Source organism: Chamaea fasciata, unplaced genomic scaffold, assembly GCF_029207755.1.
Source record: "Chamaea fasciata isolate MVZ Bird 193981 ecotype frontalis unplaced genomic scaffold, bChaFas1.0.hap1 SCAF_10, whole genome shotgun sequence".
Taxonomy (NCBI): domain Eukaryota; kingdom Metazoa; phylum Chordata; class Aves; order Passeriformes; family Sylviidae; genus Chamaea; species Chamaea fasciata.
Window position 1 is genome coordinate 27,378,889 of NW_027094095.1, and position 25,478 is coordinate 27,404,366.

Genomic DNA, 25,478 nt, shown 5'->3' on the forward strand with positions numbered 1-25,478 from the left:
CCAGGCTTTGGGTCTAAACACATTGCAGCTTTAACAACATCAACTGTCTTCACTAAAGATTCAGTGATAAAATACTCCAGATTGCAGCACACAAGAAATCAATCATCCCTCCCTGTGTGGATTTGTAACGCAGCAGTTTGAAAGCATCTTGGAACCATTTCTGCACAGATACTTTTAGAAAAGAGACAAATTTACTTTTTATTGAATCAAATGTTATTTGACTGGCTTTAGTTTAGAGATAAAAGTGACAGAGTTTTCTAGGCTTTCTTCAAATTGTTGGCACTGTGACCCTGAGCTGTTTAAAAAATTAGTTTCTAAAAATAATTCATTCTCTCCACTAGCAGTATCTCACTTACTCCAAGCCTACCAGACATTATCACCTCGGTCACTTGTCAAATTCTTATACAAGCAGCTAAGCACAGCACCAGGACAGATTTTTCTATTTTTCTTCCTATATATTAATCTCTAGAATGCCCCAAAATATGCATCCCAGATTGCTCCATTTCTATTACAACAAATCCAGAAGCAAATTCCAGATGGCAGCTTATTTCATACATATTCTGGCATATTTAGGCACTTCTCCACTTCTTTGGAAGCAAATTATTGCTCAACTCAAAATTAGGTTAAAAAAATTCACCTGACTTTATCCCACAATTAGCAAAAATCAATTACCAGATGCCAGTCTGAATTTGAAGACAGAAAAATTATTGTATTTTGTAAATACTGAAAATAATGAAAAAATCTCCTAAGTTGGAGAAATTCACAGGCCCAGTGCACAGACTGGATTTGAGAGTACTGAGCAGGTGGAAGCAAATATCCAGAATGGTACTGGATGAACGCAGTGGACAGCTGCCCTGGTAAGAGGGGTTCTGTGGGAACGAAAGAGAGCAAAAACCTTGGAATATCCTCACAGTGTTCATACGCTGTGCTCATTCAGCAACCAAGAAATATGTGGAGCCAACTTCCACCTCCAGTTCTTTCCAGCAAGGCAGCAAGAGACTACTTGGCCTGTAAATTGAGATGTAAAATATTATATATATATATATATAACTAGCATATAACAGATATGTAAACTGTATTATATAAATTTTACTGACAGTAAAATTTATATAACCAGGAAATTTATAAAACTTCATACACCAGGAGCTGGCAGTTCCTGTCTCTCGCTCTTCCTTATCACTTAGGCAGTAACTAGGAAATTGTCAGATATTCCAGTACCATCCTGAAGATAAGCATAGTTTGCTATCTGATGAACTCCTAATGAATATACTGTTAATTGCATAACCTTCCTTCAGCACAGGAACTTTTCTGTTCATCAAGGGCATGGATAAAACAGCTTCTTTGCTTTGGAGCATCCTTGTAATTAATAATATATTCTTCACACTTCTAAATATAACCCATAATGAGATGCTTTAAAGGATCCAAGCTGCACCTTTCACCAAATGCTTTTGATCAGAAGGGAAGGAGCCAGAGCTTGTTCAGACAACAGAGGCTGCTGGAGCGGCGACTGTCGCTTCCCAATGCTGAAAGGCTGCAAATGACTTCAAACGGCTCAGCAGCAAAACATGCCAAAACAGCTTCCTCCACCTGAAACACAGTGCCTCGTTATCTCTGGGCATATTCTGTGCGCATCAGAGATGAAAAGAAGTATATATAATAGATAGAGATGGTATATATCATATAGTCTACATGGATGTATATTGGGTAGCTTCTACTCATTAACATTCTACTCATTAACTCCATGAAAACTCTGCCATCAATCACGAATCAGGTGATGAGCTACTACAATGTGCAAAATCTCCCCAATTATATTTGCTGTCAGTGTGACCTGGCACCTCTCAAAGATTTCTCCTGGTTTCCATGTGTTCAGAAAAACACATCTCCAAGGATCACAGAACAGAAAAAAAAGGTTTCTTGATACCTATGACTTTCTCTGGAGACATTTTCCAGAACTTCCTTATGCTGAGGGTGGCAGAGTGCTGAACAGCTGCCCAGGGAGGTTGTGGAGTCTCCCTCTCGGGAAATATTCCCAACCCACCTGGACATGTTCCTGTGTCACCTGCTCCAGGTGACCCTGCCTCAGCAGGGGCATTGGACTGGATGATCTCCAACCCTGACAAATCTGGGATTTTGCGACCTTCAAATAATGATCCATGGCTGGGGAGAAGAAAGGAGAGTGGTTCTCCCCCACCTGTGGAGTTCCCTTAACTGAACAACACAACTCTTGCCCTGAAAATTCCTTCCCAGTGATTTGGATGGAGTGATTCCGAGGTGGAGTTTCTTCCAGTGTCAGAGCTTGCTGTGCCTTGCAGCAGCTGGGCCAAGTGCCTTCACCGATAAACTGTGAGCATCACTGCTGTCAGCGCAGCTGCTGAGAGAACTCCCCACGTCCAAAAGCCTCAGGACTGTTAAATGCTTGCACAGCAAAGACTCTCCACATCAACACCTTGTTTAGACAGGTACCTATTTTGATTTAAAGACTTCAGTCAGTCAGCATTTCTGTACAAGTGAGTCCACTTTATCTGCCACAACTGTTAAGAGCTGTATCTTATCTGTATTTCTCTTATCTAGTGTCCTGGATTAGGCTGATTCTTGCTAAGCTAAAGAAACAACTGTGTGATGAAACCAAAGAGACCAAGGTGTAAATTGATAAAGGCAACTCTCAACCCTCTCTTCAATAAATCTAATATCAAATACCCTTCTAATAAGGTTTATTTTTCAACTCTAATCATGTGAGCCTTGTAAGGCTGTTCACAGCCCCTCGTCTAATAACCTTTCCACTTTAGAGCACCTGCCCATGTCTTTTACCAGCTCTCACCATCTGCTCTTCAACTTGCTTAGCACGACCTCTAATTATGTTGTAAAATACATTTTTCTAACCTTTATGTTTAAGTCAAATCACATTTCACAAAATACACCCAGTAGCTTATTAACATTCACAGTATCTTATTAACAAGGTCACGATTCAATCAAGAACCACCGAGAAGTGACACAACTCTTGTTTTCCCTAACACGGTGACACGGATTTTTTTTTTTTTTTTTTTTTAAATCTTGATTTATTATGTTCTATTATCAGGCTCTCTGTGGTTTTGTCCAAAACTAACAATAGCCAGTTCAGCGCACACAGCTTTGGAGCTGAATTGTTATTGTTGTAGCAGTCAGGAACTCTAAGTTCGGGCTACAGACCTTCTACAGCAGTTTCTGTACTGTGCTCTGTTTAACCTTTTAAACCACCCTAAAAATACAGCTTTTACTAACTTACTGAAACTGCCACCAGCGTTCCAACATCTGCAAAAACCAGTGATGCAAGTTCTAAAAAAAAAAAAAAGTACAGATCAGAAAACTGACTGGCTGTGTCCCTCAATGAGAGTTTGTCAGTGCTTCTGCTTTAAACGCCAAACCTTTCATAGCTGCTGTTGAGTAGCAGGCATGTCATTAAACGTGCAAATGCAACTTCTTCCTCTTCCTTCTGAACAGAAATTAGAAATACTTTCAGTATTTACTCAGTTTCTGCCACTGCAGCCTGTACTTCCACTCTCATTGACCAGTACCACACTACATGGATTTTCACACAGCTAAAGAATTCCTTAAAATCCTTCCTATACCTGATCACAAAATTCTCATGCTTGTTTCTGGCTTTCCTTATTCAATGAACTTGTTATAAATGATTACATCTATTACAAACTGATTGCCTAACTCCCCCTTGTACCTAGACTGTAATAATTTCAACTCTCAATATATGGATTCTTACACAAATTTCCTACAGAAACAAAGTTTTCATATACAATTAATGCTTCCCCCCAATAGTCTGCTTCTCTGTCCTCATACCCAAATGTGGTGGCCAAATTGAATAAAATAAAAAAAATATGATACCTCGAGGGGAATTTTTATATCTTCACTGAAAATACATGGCAGGGCAGAATGCTCTGCTGAAGAAAAGGCTGCATCAAAAGCCCAGCCTGGATGACAATCCATGCATGAAGAAACTGGGGAAACTTTTAATTGGAATTCTTACTCTCTTATGCACCAAAGAATCAATCAAGCCCAGGACATGAATGAATGGGAGTCAGGGGTGGAAGTGAAATCAAATTCAGAAGTTCTGGTGCTCCTGAAGTATTTGCTAACTCAGTGATTGAACTTACTTTGCAGGAATCCCACTCACAGAGCAAGCAGGAGAAAAGCTCACAGAAATACAGCATAATGTGGTTTTTAAGGGCTGGTACATGATTTTTTTTTAATGCTTTCAGCAGGAAGACTTTCTTTGCAACCTACCATAACTAAAAGAAGCAGAACAGATCTCTGAGACCAAGTTCTGTCACCTGTATAGTAGGTAAGATGGCACTTGATCTAGATAAAGTAATTTTTATGACATTCACGTTGAAAGTACACCTCATTTCCTATGCAGGTCAGCTATAATTTCCTACACAGCCACTTAAGACTTGGGGGACTCTGATGTCAGAACTTTAAATAACTGCACTCAGAGTGCCCAACCTTTCCAAAACCTTCTCTGACAATGTGACAGAGCTGTCTTTATGTAGGTCTTTCCCACCTGGCAACTGCAGGAGTGAAGACACATGGAGCTCAAGGGGAAAGGCTCTGGCAGATTGAAAAGCTTTGCCTCAAGACCCAAAGCCCTGGCCCAGCCCTGGCTGCCAACATCAGGGACTGGGCACGGCTGGCAAGCCCAGGCACTTCCACTGAAGGCACAAAGGGCAGCTGTGAGGCAGCTCCTCTGCTCTCTGGGCATCTCTGCCATCTTCCCCAAAGAAAACAGATGCCAGGCTGCTAATCTGCTTTGGGAGAGGGAAAGAACAGCCTGGCAGAGATTTTGATCCATGTCACAATTACAGTTTAGTCCTAGAGCAACACACATTTCTCATGATCCCCAGCTGGAATTAATAGAAAGGCTGAGCTGAACCAATATAACCTTCAGAATGGGAAGGAAATACTCTCTTGCATCACCACTAAAAAGCATCTGAAGTATGAAAAACGTCTGGATATCTAAAGAGTGTTTCATTCTGTTAGGTTAAAAAAATTAAAACCAACAAAAAACACAATCCAAAACAAGAGTAGCCACATTAAATCATCAAAACCCACAAACAAACAAACAAACCCCAAACAAACAAACAAACAACAAAACCCCCCAAAACCCCAAAAACAACAACAACAAAAAAACAAACCCCAAAAAACCCTAACTCCTTTCCTCATGTTTGAAAAAACCCTGATATCCTGAGTGACTATGCCTGGAGAAGTGTGCTCATAACAATGTTCAAATGCATTATTTGATTACATTTTCCATACAGGTAACACTGTGCGGCCACACAAAGTATTAAACCAGCCTACACGTCACCCCAGAATCCAGATTCCAGCATGTACCCATGGTTATACAGAACCCAGGTGCACACGGTTATCCATGACCCAGGTTATACAGAAAAGCAAACACAGATTCTGTGAGCCTGTTACAGAAGAGGACGTGGTGCTCTTGCTGATTTTTAATCAACAGAACAACACAACTTGGTCAGCCCAGTCTCTCTGCTGTGTAGGTCCAGTTCTTAACTTGGTTTTGGCTGACAACAACTGCACTCCACACAATGTGCTGGAGCTCCACGTGGAGCAATTTTGTTTTTAAAGACAGATTTCTGCATCCATTGTTGTGTGCACTGGCTTGTGTCATCCTTGGCTGCCCTAACCATGCACTGAACCATCACTCTCGAGGCTCCTGCTCCTCCTTCCCCTCTCAAACCTCTCCATTCTCTCCATCCAGCCAGTTTTGATCTCTCAAGATCTCTAGAGTTTGGGAAAGTGCTTAAGTAATTCCAGTAGAGAGAAAGCCAGTCAGCACATGTGTGGGTTTGAACTATGAAAATTTTTCATTCGGCTCAGGAGGAGAGAAAATGTGTCTTGAAAGCCAGAAACATCAGCCCTTGTTCTCAAAATATTTGATGAGCAGATAGGGACACATTCACTCCTTCTGGAACATAAGTTACACGACAGCTTCCAGTGGCAGCTGCCTTACACTCTGGAAAAATCACTGCTTTTCCAAACCAAAACCACAGGAGATGAATGAAAAAAATCCAAGTGAAGGAGAAGAATATGCAAAATTGTTGTCAGGCTATGTAAAGTTAAGAACTGACCCCACAGTTCTGATTTTGCATAATCACTGAATACACTTTTTGCAGGAACCAGAATCCCAGACATGTTTTTCTTTTAATTCTTCAACACAATTTTAGAGATTTCTTCTTCATTTATTATGTATAACAGGGATTACATTTTTATTTAGTTTAAATTGGCCTTTTCTAAACATCCTTCTATAGCTTCCAGCTACTTCCTTTTGAAATGCTTTCACAGTGGTCGTCTCCCTGGTATTTAGAGCTCACCATGACTAACTCCTCATAGCTCCTTAAGTATATGCAAAAAGAAAAGGACTTTCATTTATGTTACTAAATGCAGTCACATCACAGACTGTCTCCTAAAACCAACCTCTAAAAACAATAATAAATATTTCATACCATATGCTGAGAATATCATGGGCTCCAATCTCATAAAGAAAACAGAAACACATGGAAATTCCTTGCTCAGTACTCTGTGGAAAGAAACTGTAAAGCAGAACTCAGAGGGGTGGACAGGAGTTGTTATGTGCAAGCACAATGCAAAGGCCACTGTTAAATAAACAGAAATCTCGTGCATTAGGACTCAAACTGTGCTCAGAATTCAGGACACCACTGATCTGAGGCCACCAGCAGTTGAGATCTGTTACTTCTTCTGGCTTGCATTCCAAGTATCGTTTCAAAGGACAAATCTGCATTTCAAGTAAAAGAAGGTATAATGTTTACACCTCCACAGTGTAACAATGAAAGGAAGGAAAAAGAAGAACAATGAAAATTCTCCATTTTCTCCATTATTCTGCTAGACACTTTTGCCTAAACACTTATCTTTAAACCTTCCGAAGCAAGATTTCCAGCTCACAAAACACAACAAGGAATAGTTCAAGACACACCAAGCAATGGAGCATGACTGGTACCGAGACAACATCATTCTGCAATGATGGGCTGACTTCTCAACAACCCAAAAATCCATGGTCCCCCTCTAACAGCAGCTGGAAGTAACATTTGAAGTGACCTTTAAATTTCAGGACAACGAAATCCAGCTACAGCAGGCAGTAGAACAGCAAGAGGCAAAATCTGAGGACACATGTGGGAGAGATGATCTGCGCCTAAAGGCTACACTGATTTCAAACTCCCACTTTTTTTTTTTTTTTTTTTTTTAAGCATTCACATGGTTTTGAAGAAGTTGCTTAGGCTCAGTTTTTGTCAGAGCCTGTGCACCTCAGTGCCTTCATTGAGCTACTGATGCATGTACACATGTTAGCAAAGCACAGGCATGGCCAGATGCCTCCTTTCCAACTACCACTACAAGAGAGCCTGCAAAAAGGAATTGTCTCCTAGAATCCATTAATTCACAGCATTTACCTTAGAAGCTGCTGCCTACACTGAAGCATCCCAAAGAGTGCATTTAAACACTGACAATCTCTTTCAGAAGTCTCAGTCTGAGTCCTATGGATATTTCCTGGTGTACTTGGGAACATCGAGGCTTTGCTCCTTACCTACACTTCTTGGAAAACAGTGACTTAAGAAAGTATCTTACGAAAGAGTTGTGGATGAAAAATTTAAGTAAGGGATTGTGGAAAAGCAACAGTCAACTTAAAATGTCCCATGTGCTCAACTTTTACTCAGTTAACAAAAAAACCTGGCAAGAAATTAGGCCAACAAGAGCCACAGTTAAAAGCTTTTAAGCCAATGGAAAAATCCAATCACAGTTTATAGCCCTATTATTAGCTGGTGTCTATCGAAGAGGAATATAATCAGACATACTCCAATCACCCAGTTATGACAACACAGCAGCAGCCTTGACAAAATGACACCACGTCTTTTCCAGAAGGAAAGACGCTTTTAACCACTTCAGTCGCCCACAGCCCCACCACAAGGCAGCAGTAATCTCTGTCCCACTCCTCCTGCTACTCCTCAGTTTCATTACTTGAGTGTGTTCTGATAGCAAATCCCTCTGCCAGCCCCCTGGAACCTCAGCACAGCCGCAAGCTCTGTGCCAGAAGGCAGCTGCACAGCCTGGGCAGAACCCCACTGGCTTCAGCAATGCCCTGCTGCAAACTCAATTGCTTAATTACACTGCAAACACAATTACTTAATTACAAAGGAAACTGGGACTGCTATTACAGGACCCGTGTTGGATCCGCTTTTCTGAAGCACGTCTTGGTGCTGAAATTACAAATCATGATTCGAGTTGCTGGTTTAAGTGCTTGGTGGTTATCAGACAGAAGAACAATTTAGAATGGGCTTGTGGTAGAGTAGTCATGTGCAAAAAGGAACTTAAAAATGTGACCATGTTTCTTTAATCCCTTAAGAGCTTTTTAGCTCACTGTCTGGCTTGAATATAATGAATCAGGAACCATTTCTCCAGGTTTCACATCAGATAACAGGTAATTATGGAAACAGAATAGAACTTTATTTATGAGACAAAACATAGATGGTTCTATTGTGATCTTCCCCAGCATTGCTGTTTCTTAGAAGTAAACATATTGTGCAAGCTGGAAAGAAACCATTGATTAAAATAATCAAAAGCTCTATTAGAAGCTTGGACACGCTCTTCCTTTGTAAAAACCAAAACATAGTATCTGACTAGAGATACAATAGTTGGGGTATTTGAATTACCTCTTCCAAAGCCCACTTTAATTTTTCCTCACAGATTCATTTAATTAAATCTACTATTACAGGGTGGGTTTTTTCATTTTACATACACTATACAAAACATTCTCATTTTACATACGCTATACAAAAGCTTGGTGTTCTCTGAGAAATCTAAGAGATTAGAAAATCTTACCAATCGCTTTTTATCTTAATTTCTTCCCAGTCATTTTCAGCTGAAGCAACCTGCTTAAGATGCTGTTTCCAAGCATGCCAGCAATCAAATATTTTAAAAAACTGAACAGTAGAAGTTACAACAAGATCAGGTGCTTATCAGGTACCTGATAAGCAGGAAAACTTCTCAGTTCCTCCTCGGAAAAGCTGGAATATCATTAAAACAAGGTCAGAGGTGTCAGAGTCATAGGGAAGAGTCCAGAATTGGAACTGCCAGCCTTGCCAAGCTGTTAGTGGAACAGGGAGCACCTTTTCCCTGCTGTTCAGTCAGCACAGTGGGTGCTCTGCAGTCGGTGCCAGCCCAGGACAGGCACATCAGCACCAACAAACACTTCAGGGGACACCAGGCCCAGCGGAGGCAGCTCCACTTCTGCAGATGCTCCAGCACAAATGAGAGCAGGGGGTTCCTGTGGCTCCTTCCCTGTCGTTCTGTGGCTGATGAAGGAGCAAGGCTGTCCCCTGGCACTGGGAAGGGGGAATGCTCACAGAGCACCCCTGGTCTGGGCTGGTTCCGCACAGCCACGGCCCCTCACGAGGCTCTCGGCGAGCCCAGCGCAGCAGCAGCTGCTCCTTCATTTTCCTTCCTCCCAGGCTCACTTTCGCTCTCTTGTGCACAGAGATTATTCCAATTCCAATCAAAACAGGGAGGAAAAAGCCCCACAGAACGCTAGGGGGACAAAACTGTACAAAGGATAAAGGAGTTGAGCAGCACTGAGACGAGATCTATTTGTAAAAGAGATTATGGTCGCAAAAGTGCTCCTTGTCACAAGGGAAAATAAAGGCACAAAAGGTCCCTTGATGAGCAAACATAATGAAACCTGCCAAGACGAGTGATAAAATCATAGAAAGAAAAAATTATACAGCTCTCCAGGACACTGCCGGAATTCATTGTAGAACACTTTTTTCCTGCTTCCTGAAGCCTCTATTTTTAAAATTAAAATTAAAAGCTTGCCTGAGGATGGTGCAGCATTGGATTTCACCTCATATCTGCAAGGACAGCATCCCCTCTCTGTTCTGTCGAAGGACTGAATAAAACAAACAGCAGGCAGGACTCGCCAAAACTTCATACCACAAAGAAAAAGTTGAGTGCAGTGTCCCAGCCCACCCCAGCAGCTGCAGGGAGCCCATCGCACCCATTCCTGGCAGCACCTGCATGGCCACAGGGAGGACAGTGCTGCACCAAGGTCCAGGCTCGTACCAAGGGGAGATGCTGTTTTCTCCATGCTTAAAGCGACAACTCATCTGAGGTTTTAAAGGTACTGAGAAGTGAAATGCTGCTCAAAGGAAGTAAGAGGACACGAAGAACTCAGGGAGGAAAAAAAAAAGGATTCAGTAGACAAGCATAGATTTAATTAATTCTAGTATGTCCTCGTCCTTTTATGTGCAAAAGAAAGTAAGTCTGAAAAGGCTCTGGTGCTATTAAATAATTGTGTTTCTTATCTCAGAGTGAACATTTCATCTTTTATATACATACAAAGAAACCCCCACCTGTTTTCTTTTTTAGAGGATGGAACAGGCAGCTTAGATGGCAATTTTAATTGAATGTGTTCGGGCTGTTGCACAAGAACACTGATGTGTGGACCCGTGGCTGGGAAGAAAAGACTTTCCCTTACCACCAACACCTTGACTTCATTACAAATATCCCTGCTGGTTCTCACAACTCAGCTCCAAGTTTGACACTTGCAACATGTCTAGAGGCAGGAATTGTGAAGCAACAATGCAAATTCCAGTGGAATTCAGTATGTTAATTGCTATTTCTCAGTCACACTCCACATGGGGCTGACATACCTGGTGAAATACTTGGATGACCAATTGTTCTTTTCTCTGCGTGTCTGTGTGCATTTCTCAATACACATGTATGATTTTACACACAGAAACGCACAAAGAGTGGCCAGAAATGAAATCAATTGACAAACACGTTACACATGTTAATCCCTGTACAGGATAAAAAGAGAAGTGTGGTTATGTTTGCAACCTCTGCCAAAACAGAGAATCACAGTCTCATACAGCCTAGGGAGCTCCAGTGACAGGGTAAGACGATGAGCACAGGCCAGAAAAAGGGTGCAAGAACTGGCATGAGCCCAACGTGTGCTGTAACAAAGCTACGCAGCTCCCTGCATTTTAGGGCAAAGGATTTGTAATGTGTTGTCGTAGGCTAAAACACAAGACAAAAAGGGTGAGCTGAAATGTGGCACTTCAAATATAGTCATGAACACAGAGTCCCTAGAAAGGAGGCTGGAGCTACTGCTAAAGCCAAGCCTTGATTAAGGCTCTCAGTGCATCCCACAAAGGCACAGGGAGGATTGACACCACTCTCACATGTGCAGGCAGTGCTGGCTGTGACCCTCACCCCAGAGCACAATCTCTCTGAAAGCATTGCAGGCATTAAAAATCTCCACTGCAAGGCTTAAATTACAGAAATTACCTTCCAAAGCATGCAGAGACTGCATATTAAACCAGTCTTAATCATGATCCTAATCCTAAAGGAAGCAGGATGGAGTGTCATGAGACCCTTATTAAAACTGCAGAAGATTTCAGTGGGAGTGAATGAAAACAGGATCCTACAACTGCAGGAATGGAGAAAGAGGAAAGACAGCCATCAAAGCGAAAGTGGTATAACAAGGAAACCCAGTGTCAACATACAATTCATTATGATACTAAAATGCAGAAGCTATTTTAATGTCAGTAACATTAAGATAAAGTCATCTGATATTCACTTATTTTCCTCACACAATAATTCACCCATTTAAAAAAGGAGAAAAGGTTTGCTGTCTGTGCTCTTGCACTGCAATACTACTTCATTCAGTTAAAACATTTCAATTTGAAAATTATGTTTTGCCTTTGATTCCCAGAAATTATTTCCTTTTCACATTCAGCCGTAATAGTTAAACAACTGTGATTCCTGCATCCTTCCCTCAATAAACAAACAAAAGGATAAATATAAAAATCAGGTAATCTGAGCTTCAGAAAGCAAGCAGCAAGAGAATGGAAAAAACAAAAGCACTTGGCAATGAAGAGCTACTTGAGATTTCTGAAAATCTTTTATGTTTCTAGCAGTTCAATTTATTAGCCTGTTAAATAATTACACATACAAGAGCTTCACACACTCAACTTTCATTTTCCTGCTATTCTCTCCTATTGAAATAACTGCAAGATTAATTGTAGCCATAAAAAGGCAGCATCCAACTCTTTTATTACCCCTCCTGTCTATAAACTGCATGAAGGCATTAGGCCAATAGGGAAAATGTTTAAATGCAGGTGTTTAAACTTGGTAGCTGTCAACAACAAGCACAAGCTCAGAATCGATCTGGGGGGTGGAAACACTGCAAATGTCCAAGCAGGCAATGCTACATGAAAAAGTGACTCCCTCACAAGATAACACTGCTCCAGAACAGAACAATACAAACATCAGACCAGACCCGGGAGGTTTTTTCAGTTGGTTTTCCTACAGAATTTGGTCAGCCCTCTGCAAAGGTCACTGTTGAGACTTAAGTTCTAAACACATTCCCATAAAGGAAAAACACTTTTTGAGTAGGTACTACTTGGAACTTTTCATCACTGGTAGAATTGCAGCACAATCATTACAAATCCTAAATTCATTTACATCTTTAGCTAAGTAAAATGCTGAGATCACCAAAGCCATGTAATCATCATCGAAAAGGAGATGTAATTCACTGCCCACGAGGCACAGACAAAGTTATCCCACTACTGGGGAAAAACTGCTCGGCTTTGAGTTTGCTGAATTTCCTTTCATGTAAAAAGAATAATTTCACGCTTCAAGAAAAGGAACAGGATGCCAGAAAAACTGGATTTGAATCCTTACTCTGTCAAAAACTTCTCGTGTTAGTCCCTGAGGATCCTGAGGGATATTGAGGTTGGCTCAGGGTTGCTCAGTCAGGACACAGCTGGAGGCAACTCCAGGCAGGTGCAGTGTTTGTGGATCCAGAGGCACTTGGGAAGCAGTGGGCAGAGATGGGATGCTTCAAGCAGGGGTAAAGATCCATTTGTGGGAATTTGAAGAATCACACAAACTTAGAAAAAAAAGGAACTGTAGGCCACCATGCCCAGGGAGCTACAGGTCTGCTGACAGAACTCAAAAAGTCCTGTCCATCTCTACTGTTAACCACTGCCATGGAAAAGGAGCTCCCAGGAGTCTGGAACCCTCTGCAAAGTAGACCTGGAAGCTAAGTACTTAAAACCTGAGACACGGATTAATGTTCAAGATATATTTAGGATGTGATAAGGCTTTGACAGGGGTGAATGAACAAAGCAAAACCTGTATCTTGATTACAGATCTGCATCATTGCCAATTATCTGACAAAATAATCTGAAGTGAGAGACTACAAATAAGGAGAGGCTGGGGGACCAGCACTTGTTTGGCCAACAGAAGAGAAGGTTAAAGGAAGATATTGCTGCCTTCAACTCCAAAATGGGAGAGAATAGTGAAGATGGAGCCAGACTGTTCTCAGAGGTGCACAGTGACAGGATGGGAGGTGACAGACACATGCTACAACAAAGGAAAGTCTGTCAAGATAAAGGGATTTTTTCCATTAACAGGGGTGGTCAAACATGAGGACAGGGGTCCAGTTTGAGCAAGGAATTGACTAGATGACTCCCAAAGGTCCAAATTATGAACCTCTGTCTCAAATTATTCCATGACTTCATGGACAGATGATCATGGCTGTTTTCATTTTACTCTGTCTCAATAAATTTGATCACAATGACAAATCAAAGCTTTCATCACTAGCCCTATAAAGCAGTCTGGGCACCTGGAAAATGAGACTGCCACTTTTGTGCCTTGTCTCTGGGAGGACCCTGTGGCTCTAGAAGTGTTTCCACATCCAGCACCTTGTCCTATATTTGCTTTACAGATGGGGTCCTCAGCTGCTGGAATTCAGCAGTGCCCCCAAAGGCCCAGCAGGGACAGTGCCAGGGGGACAGGGCTGTATTTTACGCTGGCTGTAGCCAGTTGGTGCAGCTGGAGTGTTGTTGAAATGCACACCTGTACATCTGACATTAACATCACCGTATGCAATTCCCTGAATGATCTCTAACAGATTATTCCAACAGAACAGTCCTTAATTTACATGTTCCACTGCATTTGCAACCCCCCAGCACCTTATCACATTTATACCAACAGATCTGCTCTTAACCTTGGGGGGGAAAAAAAAAAAAAAAAAGCTTTCTTTACTGCCCCAGGTCCTAAAACTGGGTATCTGACTGTGCCTGGCTGACTTGGCCTAGTTTTTTCTTTTGCTACTTGAATTCAATGGCCCAGTGTATGTGATGCCCTGAAAGGAATACTCCACCCTTCTCCAGGAAAGATTTTCCAAGGGCAGGGAACAGTTTATTAAGTCCTTTTCCACAAAAGCACAGTAATGTCACCAAACCCACTCAGTCATGCAGGAGATCTGCATCGAAGAAGAATAATAGAGATGCAATATCCTTTGGGCTGAACAGAGAGCTGGGAGAGGATTGTGCATTTGGGGGTGAACGACATCATCAATGCTACCAACAACAGGATTTTACGTTTGGGCAACTTAATAGGAAATGAGGGCAGAACTGACCAGCCCTGTGAGAGATCAGCACACACAGCAGCAGCACACAGAGTGCCTGAGACCATGGAAAATACCCACTAAAAATATAACTGTCAAGTTTGGATACATCTCCCTGAACCACTTGTGACATGTGCTTCAAAATAAGAAAGAAGTGCCTGAACTGGTGCTGTGTTTCAAACCAACATTCAGGGTTTGATTTTATATTCCACTTCCATTTTAAGATCTATTTCCAGAGCTGTTTCTTATTAAACCTGCCCTATTAAATCATTCCCCTATTAAATGCAATATGAATTAAGATTTCCCAGTCTCTTTTTCTTTGTCTTAACACCCGACACTCTAACACTCTGTACCTTTCTGTGCAATAATTTCTGCTCTTAACTAGGAGAATGTCACATATCTGAAAAAGAAATAAGTGGTGAGTTTATGCTCTCTGCATTCCTCGATCTCATTATATATACAATGTCCTAAGGCAAGAGTTTGCCAGCTTAGATTTTCACTTGCTCTATCCCTTTAATTCATACTCCCATCAGTGTTGTTACTGATTGTTAGCATTTGTTTTTATTTTTCTCTTGAGAATTTTTTTTTTGTTAAAGTCGCTGATTAAATAATCTAAATCCTTCAGAGGGAAATTTAAAACTTCCTTCTTGTATAAAAAGCAGAATGATTCAGTACCTGTGCTGGAACAGCATTAGGTGGATAACATTCATTTTGCTGGAGGTCTCTGTTAGCTCAGTCAGAAAAATGACTTCCCTTCCCCCTCTCTCAGCTCCAAGAAACTGGGTAAGGAGAAGGTGAGGAATCTTTCCATACTCATAAGCAGAGCCTGTGTATATCAGCAGTGGCTGCACCACAGCCCCAGGGGATCACCAAGCACCACTGGGCTGCTTTTAGTGACAGTCATGAAAAACAGGGCCAGGGCACTGGATGTGGTGGGCTCTCCAATGCAGAGTACATGTGAGATACCAAAAATCTCCTGCAGGTGCCAAAGACCTGTCTTGGCAGAAAAATTAAGAAATATAAGCGGTTTCTTATTTACAATGACCCATTTCAAAACATTTCAAAGTAAAAGCCTGGATAACCCTCTCCTCTGAAATCAGTCCATGCTAGAAACTAATCAACCTTCAACTAGGACCAAAACCCACAACAGGGAGAAATCATAGAGATTCCATCAGCTGAGGATTCGGTGGGACTCATGAGATACTCTTACAGCCACCACTACCAGATACATTCAGTGCCCTGAAGAACACAGTCATAAATAGTAATGGCATGAATGGCAGACAAGGTGAAGACATCACAGGTCCAGCAGAAATCAGGCCAGCTGTGATGCCATGTCACCTTTCCAACAGAACAGAGGTCATGCTGTCCTGAACACCTGGGAATGGCCACTGTCCCTAGAGAGGATATTGTTAGGTACAAAGCTGAGCAACTTCAGTGACTGGGGGAACTGAAAAACCAAAGTGCAATTTTGATTCTGTAAAAAAAAAAACAAAAACAAAACAAAGCCAAACCAAACCCACCACAACCAAACCAAACCCCACAAACTGTTACCTTCAACCAAGCACAAGGGATGGGGACAGGACATCTCTGACTAGCAGTAAGAGAGCACAAACTATCCTTAAAAACACACCACAAAAGCATTCAGAAGATAAAAAGCCATTTAGCAAGTGGCTAGATGCTGAGAGGAAGTCTTGTTTTCACCACATTCTAAGCTGGAAGTACTCCTAAAATGCAGCAGCCAGCATTATTAATGCTCTTAAACTCTCTGGATTGAATGGACTATGGACAATGTCCCAGTGCTGCATTAACTGAGGAATAACCCCAGATCCTGGCAGAGGTGCAGGTCATTATGTGGCCTGTCTGAAACCATTGATTTTATAAAGCAGTTTGATCTTAACAGAGGTGAGAAATCTCTTATTTCCCAGCCTGTCCCTTCCCTAGGGAAGCTCTGCGGGGCAGGCCCCTCCACAGGGCTGGGCTGCACTCTAAGCAGGAAAATGAGACAATCACAGGCCCTGCCGTCATCCCTTGACACAGGAAGAAAAGTCCAGCCCTGATTTCATCAGGGAGAAAGAAAATGGGACTGGAGAGAAGTACCATACAGGAATGTCTATCTATGTATTTTGCCTGTCACTACATTTTCTGTCATTACATCTCTGTCATCTTAAATAAGATTTACACAGATGCAGAGTCAGGCCTTTTACAATTATGGGCCAAATTACCAGGAAAGCCCAACACTCTTTGATAGTTTCTTTAATAGAACAGGAACAAACTCCTTCCTGTGTTGTAGGAAGATGTTTTCATGGGCTATCTGTTTTTCTGAACTGAAGAACCACCAGAGAAACACAGAATTTGGTCTCTTAGAAAGTTTCAAGTAGGAGAAAAAAAAAAGATTAAAAAAAAATATCAAAAAATCACAAAAATCTGAACAAATTACTTTTCTCTAAGGACAGCAGAGAACAATGGTAACAATCTGAGGCTCAGACCAAGATTCTCTTGTGATACTTAAGATTTAAGGCTGATTTCCCCAGAGGATGAAATAAGCAGGGGAAAAAATGAAAGGTGAAATGGGTAGAAAAGGAATGGAAGATGATTAACAGAAATCATCAGGGATCTCAGTGCTGCATGGACTATCCCCAGCTTGTGCTATGGCCTCTGACACGAGATTTGCAGGCAGAGACTGCAGCAAATGAAGCTGCTTAGTTATTCAGCCCCCCCCTAGACAATCAGGTAGTGGAAGTAGCATTAATGAGACAGCTTTTAACTAAGGAGGATGCAGGGTGAAAGACCAACAAATACAGTACATAAATATGTTAATGTATTTATTGAGGTAATTTTTTCTGTAGCCTGTATGCAGCTGCAAAAATGATTCAATTCATTTTATGCAAGGGAAGTGCATTCATCTCCCTTAATTAGGGAGAAAGTAGGACTGGTACTAGGATTAAAAATAAAAGTATAGTTGATTTTGAAGTCCTCTACGTACCCCAATCTGGTGAGATCTGATAAAATACTTCCTCCAACACTGCTTCTGACTCATGGGAATATTTGTGAAGTACATGACTGGAAATTCAATAGAATGGCCTGTACTAGTCTCTTGCTCTGGCAAGAACAGATCTGCAGATATAAGTAAGCACACAAATAAAAGTCTACATAGTAGTATTTTCATTTAAATATCTCTGGGATTCCCTTCAACTCGACATCAGACAACTCTTCACAGTTCTAGAACAATGGAGCACAAACGGGCCTCCTCAAAAGGACATGATAAAATGCACTACATAGAAATCATGAATGTTCTTTTTACTTACTGGGTTTTTAAAGGGTGTTACCTGCAGTTACATCTGTCACACTTACTCTCAGCTTTAGTTATTTTACATTCCTCATCTTTCATCTGCTGCTTTTTTCATTTGTTCTCCGAGGAAAAATAAAAAATGAAGATTGAGCAATGCAGTAACATTGCAAAGCTCCTCTGAAATAACAGAAGTGCTGTCTGCAGTGATGATAAATCCCAATATGTTACCATGCAAAACACCAAATCTCAGTTTCCAAAAGCCTGATCCCAGGTGAGTCTGACACTTCTTGTACTGCTAGTGATCATGAGCCTGACAAGCAGCTCAAGATGTTTACAATTCCCTTGCAGACAGAAATGCAGACGAGACAGCACTGCCTGTATCATAGTCTGGAAAACGGGTACATTTGAAAGTTTGTAAACCGTGTGATTTGAATGACCTGAATCTTTTGTGTCTGTGATTTTTGTTTTAACACAAGCATAAATTGACAGATTATCCTGCAAATGCTGGGAATAACAGATTCAGTTTCTCTGTGCTTTGATAATAGAACAAGGCTGAGAATCACCACTTGGTGCTACTCACTGCATGCAGCTTCTGATTCATCTGACCCGTCGGGACATTCTTCTTCCCCATCACATTTCCACCTGGCTGGGATGCAGTGCCCGTTGTCACATGTGAAATCTGACTCAGCACAAGTTTTCTTTGCTGCAAGAAGAGAAGAAAGTACTTGGCATGAATATAAACAGCGCAGAAGATCTCCACTGCACCCAACCCCACCAAGAACGATACGGATTGCTCTGTACTACGAGGATTTATTTCACATTCAACATTGCTTCTTCATGACAGAGTCCCACACATATCATAGATGGGTGTCTCCTCTCACTAGAACTCTTATCTTCCATTATTTGGCAAGGATTCACCCGTTGTATTTCTCTGGGGAATGGTTTTTCCCCCCAAGACTCTTGATGCCTGTAACCATATGGTTTGACCTTTCCTTCCTTTCTTGACCCAACTGGCTGAGTGCCAGCCATCCTCCGAGAGTGGGAGACTAGATAAGACCCCTGTACTTCCTTGTTCTCTCTTTTCCCCCTGGAATTTCAAAGAATAAACGCCTGGGACAAAGCTCCTGGGGAAAGGGCCTCTTCTGGTATCTTTATCTCGTCCTTGATAAAAATTCCCTCCAAAGCCTCCTAATAACTGAGTAATCTCAAGCCCCTGGAGGCAGGCAGGGGGTATTTTTACATTCACCCTTCCATGTCTTTTTCCAGCCATTCAAAAAACTTTGATGGGATGTTCTTTTCCAAGGTGATTTTCTAAGGCTTTTACTATAAAAAGCTGCTGCCTTCATGGAACTGAAAGCATGCTGCATGATCTACGGACAGGTACGACAAACAAGTATCACCTTTCGAGTACTGTCATCTAAATAACAATGTTTCTATCTATGCCATCTATTCATGGCTTGTTAGTACATCTGTCACCACAGCAGATGATCATAAAGAACTCCTTCAAACACTAACATTCATTTCATTAAATGTCAACCACTCCACGCTCTTTGCTTTGCTTCCATTAATCTAGGGCTTGAGAAAGATGCAAGACATGAACTCAAGCAATTAATTGGTCTATTCCTCCGTGCCAGTGGTGCAGCACCATGAGCTCTGCAATTCTAGTCAGCATCTTCCCACTGTGCCAGAAGGAGAAAATTCTACATATATTTGGTCCCTTCAGGCTGAGGCCTCAGTGTTGATGTGACACCACTCGCTCACTGCTTTGGCAGTGGTGACTTCAGTGGCTTTTCTGCTGAGTCCTGGGCGAGGGCTGGGGCTCAGTGTCACCACATGGAAGTGAAATGCTCTCTGGCTAGCTGGTATCTACCTTTGCTAGCCATCAACTGGCACAGGAAGTGCTGGCAGGGAGATTTGTCTCTTCCCCCTGCAAAGCTGCTCACAACCTAATAGGATCACAGGAAAATTCAGGTAATGAAGGACCTCAGAAGGTCTCCAAGTCCAGCCTCCTGCCCAAGACAGGCTCAGCTCTGAGGTCAGACCAGGCTGCTCTGTGTTTTATCCAGTCTGGTAGGCAAAAAAACCCCAAGATGGAGCCAGCACAGCCTCCCAGGGCAACGTGTTCCATGGCTTAGCTGCCCTCACAGTGAGACCTGGGCCAGCCAAGCCCTTTCTTACAAGTCATGTGCACACATATTGCTACATCAATACTTCTTCCAGCAAACATTTTCAAAGCATTAAACACAACAAATAAGCCTCTGGGGTTTGATCTTTTCCTTTCCTTTCTTGTTTTCCTCCACGAGCTGCTGTCAGGAAGGGAGTCATGTTCAATATCACTCACGTGCCCACACAGGAAACGTGGAACGTTTCTGTGTGAGGTGCTGGAGAGACCTACATGGCTGAAACAAAGCACTCGTTTTCTAGCACACCAAACATGCAGCTTCCCTGAGCAGACATCCAGCAGGAAAAAACTGCAAAGCACCACTAAGCAGCTGGACAATCTCTCAGGATGCACTTTTTAAAGAGAACATACATTTACTCCCCTTCTGTTGCTAAATGAACCAGATTGTAGAGAATGGGGAAAAAAAAAAAAAGGACAATTTTCTCTTCAGCCATTCAGAAACATATTAGGGAATAATACAGGATAGAAAACCCATTTCCATATAAACCAAGAGTTTTACAAGACACCAGTCATACTAAGGATCACCCAAAGACATTGCACATCTGTTATCAGAGGGGAAAGACTTTTTCCTGAATACCTCCTTTTAGAAATCCAAAGCTTGTGAACGTGGCTATTGCACATCACTGCTGGGGTATTCAATGCAAGTTTTAATGAATCTGATGTATTAAATGGCCAGAGATGCTGATGCTGATAGGATACCCATGCACAGCTGAAGTGAGAGCACTCTCCTGCCTGCTGGGAAGCTCACTGGGTAAAATGTTGCTATCTGCTCTTAGGGGAAGGTTGCGGCATCTACAAATGAAACAATCACAGCTCCATCCAGAAAGGAGAGACCAGTGTAATACTGGAGACATTAGAAACCTAATTTTTAAAATGTATTTTGTTTCGTACTCCCTCTCTCAATGCCCTAATATCTTGCTTTCCACAGCAAAACTGTCCTTTAACTTATTCTCTAGAGACCCAAATAGCAATAAAACTACTATTGTGCAAGGAGCAAACCTCTCTTTCTGCCATCAGTCTCAGAGTCCGACATATTTCTGGGACGGGGGGATGCAGGAGCGAGGGGCCAGCCCCAGGGAGGAGTGGCACAGGCACTCCCTTTGCACAGGCAGCCGTGCAGATGGTGGCACTGATGATGGCTTTGTCCCTTCCCTGCCACTGCTCTCCTCGTGCACCACAAGCAGTTCCTCGCTAGGGCTCACAAAGGGCAGCAAAGCATCGCTGCCAGTCCCGGGGTGTCCCTGGGGAGGGGTTCATGTGCTCCCTCCCTTTGGCAAAACGAAGCTGAGCACAGCCACTCACCAGCAGTGGCAAAATCCAGAAGTGTCACCGTGTCCCCGCGCCCTCCTGATGGTCCAACAGTCCCATGACAAAAACCAGCAGGATACAAAAGTGTTTGGCCTTTGTTGGAATCTAAACTGTCTAATCTCTTCAAGGAACAGGATTAAGAGAGGGGGAGCTCAAACCTTTTTATGATTCTTATATTTACTTCTGTTATTTTAATTTTTGTTTGCTTTTTGTTATTTCTATTTTAAATATGATCTTTTATTTGCAATTATTTTTTACTACTGTTACTCTCCAGCACTGGGTCAGAGCTCTGCGGACTGTCTCAATTGTAATAACTCCACTTTCTGTTGCAAACAGCAACCCAGATTATTCAAACTGCAAGAATACTGAAGAATTGTCTTATTTCTCACCTCTAATACAAGACTGGAATCACTTTATTTCCAACCAGATTTACCTTCTGGCGCTCAATCCTCATGTCTCTGGGATCACAATGCAAGCAGGGAGCAGTTAATTAAAATATCAGCTCTCTGCTTTTTCCTTCCTTTTTCTTTTTGAAGCCTGATAATCCTTTTTATTAATCTCCCATGTTATACACCTTCCTCCTATCAATAATTCATTGAGGCTCACACCATAAACTGCCAGTGGTGCATTAAAATGTAAAATAAATAAATACATCCCTTTTAGACAATGGGGAGGACACGGGTTCATTTTACGGTTTCACCTGGCTCAGAAATAGTCAAGCAAAATTAATTGTCCCCCTGAGATCCATTTCCTTTGCCGTAAGCAGGCAGCTCTGCTCACATGTCTCCTCCAAATGAACATAAACAAACAAGAGCGAGCAGTCCCAGCATCGCCGAGCCTCCGTTCCTCGGGGGGCAAAGCGATACCTGGAACGAGAAGAGAGACGGCTCCCGAAGCGTGAGCAGAGCCTTTCATCTCCTCCCCTGCACACTGTGACACCAAAGAGCCTGCCTCTCTCCGGGCTCTGCCTTCATTTGCCTGCAGCTCCTGCTTTTCCCTTCCCACATGTGCAGCTGGACAGATCTGTCCGAAACTCCACGGGCTCCTGTGCGGGACTCAGCTCCCACAGGGAATGGGCCACGGCTTGGGCAGCTCTCCAAAGGAGGCCTTGGGTAAAGTCAGGCATCCCTGCTTCTCCCCTCCCAGAAAGAAAGGCAAGGGAAGAGGGAAAGAAGGTTTCAACTTTATCCAGCAGTGATAGAACCCTACCTAAGTCACTGAATTTTAAATAAAACCGCATCAAACCCAACACGGCCCCTCATTTTCCAAAATGTCCTTTTCTGTTCCAATACTCACATCTCTTACCCTGAACTGCAAGAAAGGATTCAGGGGTCATCCCTGCAGCAAATTAAAAGCAGGGAGCCCAGGGAGAGTGGTTTAGAACATGAACATTTACAGAGTGAATTCATAAAAAAGCAGTGACTGGGGACACGTTTAATTAGACTGGAGGGAATAAATATACACTGAAAGGAACAAGCCTTGTACTGGCTGGGAGCAGGGACGGGATGATATAAATGTGGCTTCCAACTTCCAAAAATACCTACTTCTGAAAGATCAATTCCCTGACCCTAACGCAAACAAGGTATCTGAATCTAATGGAAAAGTCCAGGACTTACTCTTTTTCCTCTTTCTAATAAAACTCAACACCCTTCCACTGCCCTCAGTCACCTCATTTAACCTCCCTTAACTTTTGCCTCAGTTTCAGAAGCTTTCCAAGGCAGGTACATCATTCCAGTTACTCCTTATAAGACACCAGGCCCTCCATGATCCAATTTCCAATTCCTTCTTTATTCCTTTTTTGCACATCTTTAATATTAAGCCGTACTCAGCTCTAAAATAGCTTCATTTCTTGCTACTCCTGATTTGCCCAAACCAACAGCTGAAAAGCAGAATGAACACATTTTCTCTTTTATCAACAGCTCTATGTAGCTGTTCAACAGCAGCAGTAACGTAAAAGCACATTAAAAAGCGTATTTTCTTACTACAACTTGCCTGTAAAGGACACTTGAAAATGAGGTTTGTTTTTTCCCCCGTGAGACAATGAACCCTACACAGTTCTAACACTCTGAACACAGGATTTTTAGACAAAGGGTTTTGTTCAAACTCTGGGTTGTGTATCCAGACAGAAAACCAGGCCAATGAGAGCATCCTTGAGTGCTAACCCACAAAGACCCTGCAAACTGTGCCCTCTCCCCATTCTCTCCCCTCAGTAACTCTTGGAAAACTTCCACCAATTCTAAAAGAGGGAAAAGATGTGGAAAATAAGTCTAATCCCACAAGTTTCATGAGACTGGGAGCTGAATAGAGAACAATTGAAGTCACAGTTCCACAGAGGGAGAAAAGGGCAGAAAGTGGCCACGGGGCTGATCTGCTCCATGGGCTGCCAGTCAGCCAGGGCTGCCCAGACTCTGCATCTCATCCTACGGTGGGTTTATGGAAGAGGGAAGATGGCACTTAGGGATTAAAAACCCGACACCAAACTCATTGAGAACTGGTTTAATTTGTTCCACTACCCTCATTCCTTTACACAGATCCTGCTCCTATTTTAATTTCTGAATCAACACCAGACTTCTCATCAAACTGTGTATCTGCTCTCATTTGCAGCCAATATTCAGTCTTCTAGCAGAAAACAGTTTCACCCAAGCTGCTGCAAAAACGTAACAAAATATAGTAAAAAACCATTCAATGCAAGTTTTGCTGTGATCCTTCTGCAGCAATAAAATAGCACAGCCCAGTAGGATGCGATAATGGGGAGATGATGGTAGGCCAGACACACTGAAATTCACAAAACAGGGAATTTTCATTTCATGCTGGGGAACTTTAATGGCAACTTTGATCAGTGGCTTATCAGAGCCCCTGACAAGGCTCCATCTGAGAAGAGGAGAAGCAGCATTGCACGAGTTGAGGAGTTTAAACACAGTCCATCAGCACCACTCTGTCCTGAGCGGTGCCAACCGCAGCTCGGTGGGTAATGGGACAGGAGCCAGCTCCTCCCAGAACAAAATACATCATTATGGGTCACTCTGCACCTCCCAAGGACCTCCATCAATCCAGTCTCAGAGTGAGCAAAACACACCCCAGCTCCATCACTGGCTTGGCCCAACCAGGTTTTCTGCTTCCCAGAGAAAGGAAAGGGCTGTGCTCACGGTTCAACTCGAGAAAGCTTCTGGGCTACGCAAAACTCAACAGCAAACAGTTGTTTTCAGTTTATCACCTCAGTCAGTTTTCAGTTTATAAACCTCAGTTTATAACCTCCTGAATCACAAACACAGCCACCAGGACATTGCAAATGCCACTCCCAAACAGGAATTCCAAGCACCAGAAGAAAAAAATGAAAAAAACCAAAAAATCGAAGTTATGTTCACCACGAAGTTAATATATACTCCCAAACTCAGAAAACACTTGGAGCAGGAGACTGAGCCCTAACCATATTCTTTGTCAGCATCCCTGCCCTTCAAAAACAATCTGTGCTATTGATCCCCAATGCTTTGATCAGGTTTTATACCCCAAGGATGTCTTAGTTGTCCTTAAGGAGATCTGAAAACCCTGACCTCCATCTGCAGCCTGAGTCCTCTCAGCTGCTGCTGTTGATTTTGCAGAGGAGGAAGTGTCACAGGGAGCGTGGACAACCCGCCCCAGAGAGGTTTCCTGCTCCCAGCAGGTGCTGCATTCCCTGCTTCAGGCATCCAAACACCTTGTGCTGGGAGCCTGACCCCTCACAGCACCTCTGCCACGGCCATCGCTGCCAAATCCTGGGCATGGGAATCCCAGGAATCTGCTGGTTTGCAGCTATAAAATGGCAACAAGAGAAGATCCCAGAGTCGAAATACCAGGAAATCCTAGTGGATGTGGATCATCAAGTCCTTTTTATTTTCATACAGCTGAGGACACCTTGAAGTAATGAAAGGGAATATTTAACCATTCTCGGAATCTGGCCACTTCTTTTGACGCTGCCATCGCAGCAGGCAATTACTTTTATAAAGGAAGATTAATCAGATCCCCTCAAAGAGCCAGTGCTCAGGCACAGACCACGGTCCCTTTGATACTCCACATGAAACACATTCTAAAGAAACTTCTCCCCAAGACCCCCTGAAACAGCCACAGAAAACAACACCCCATTGAGAGAAGCCCAGGCAGAGGCTCTGGGGCTGCCTGAAGCTGCTGCTCAAGTAACCAAAACATGCAGCTGCAGAGCCTGAAGCCCCTCAGAT

The 25,478-nt window shown here is 42.6% G+C and overlaps 1 protein-coding gene across 2 annotated transcripts in view; it reads right to left on the reverse strand.

The window, feature by feature from the left end:
* LRP8 (LDL receptor related protein 8) overlaps nt 1-25,478 on the reverse strand; it is a 171,608-nt gene that overhangs the window by 48,144 nt on the left and 97,986 nt on the right. For both annotated transcript variants that reach the window (XM_066192846.1, XM_066192845.1), the window contains exon 3: nt 18,358-18,480. In XM_066192846.1, coding sequence (XP_066048943.1) covers nt 18,358-18,480 — 123 coding nt within the window. The remainder of the gene's footprint in view (nt 1-18,357; nt 18,481-25,478) is intronic.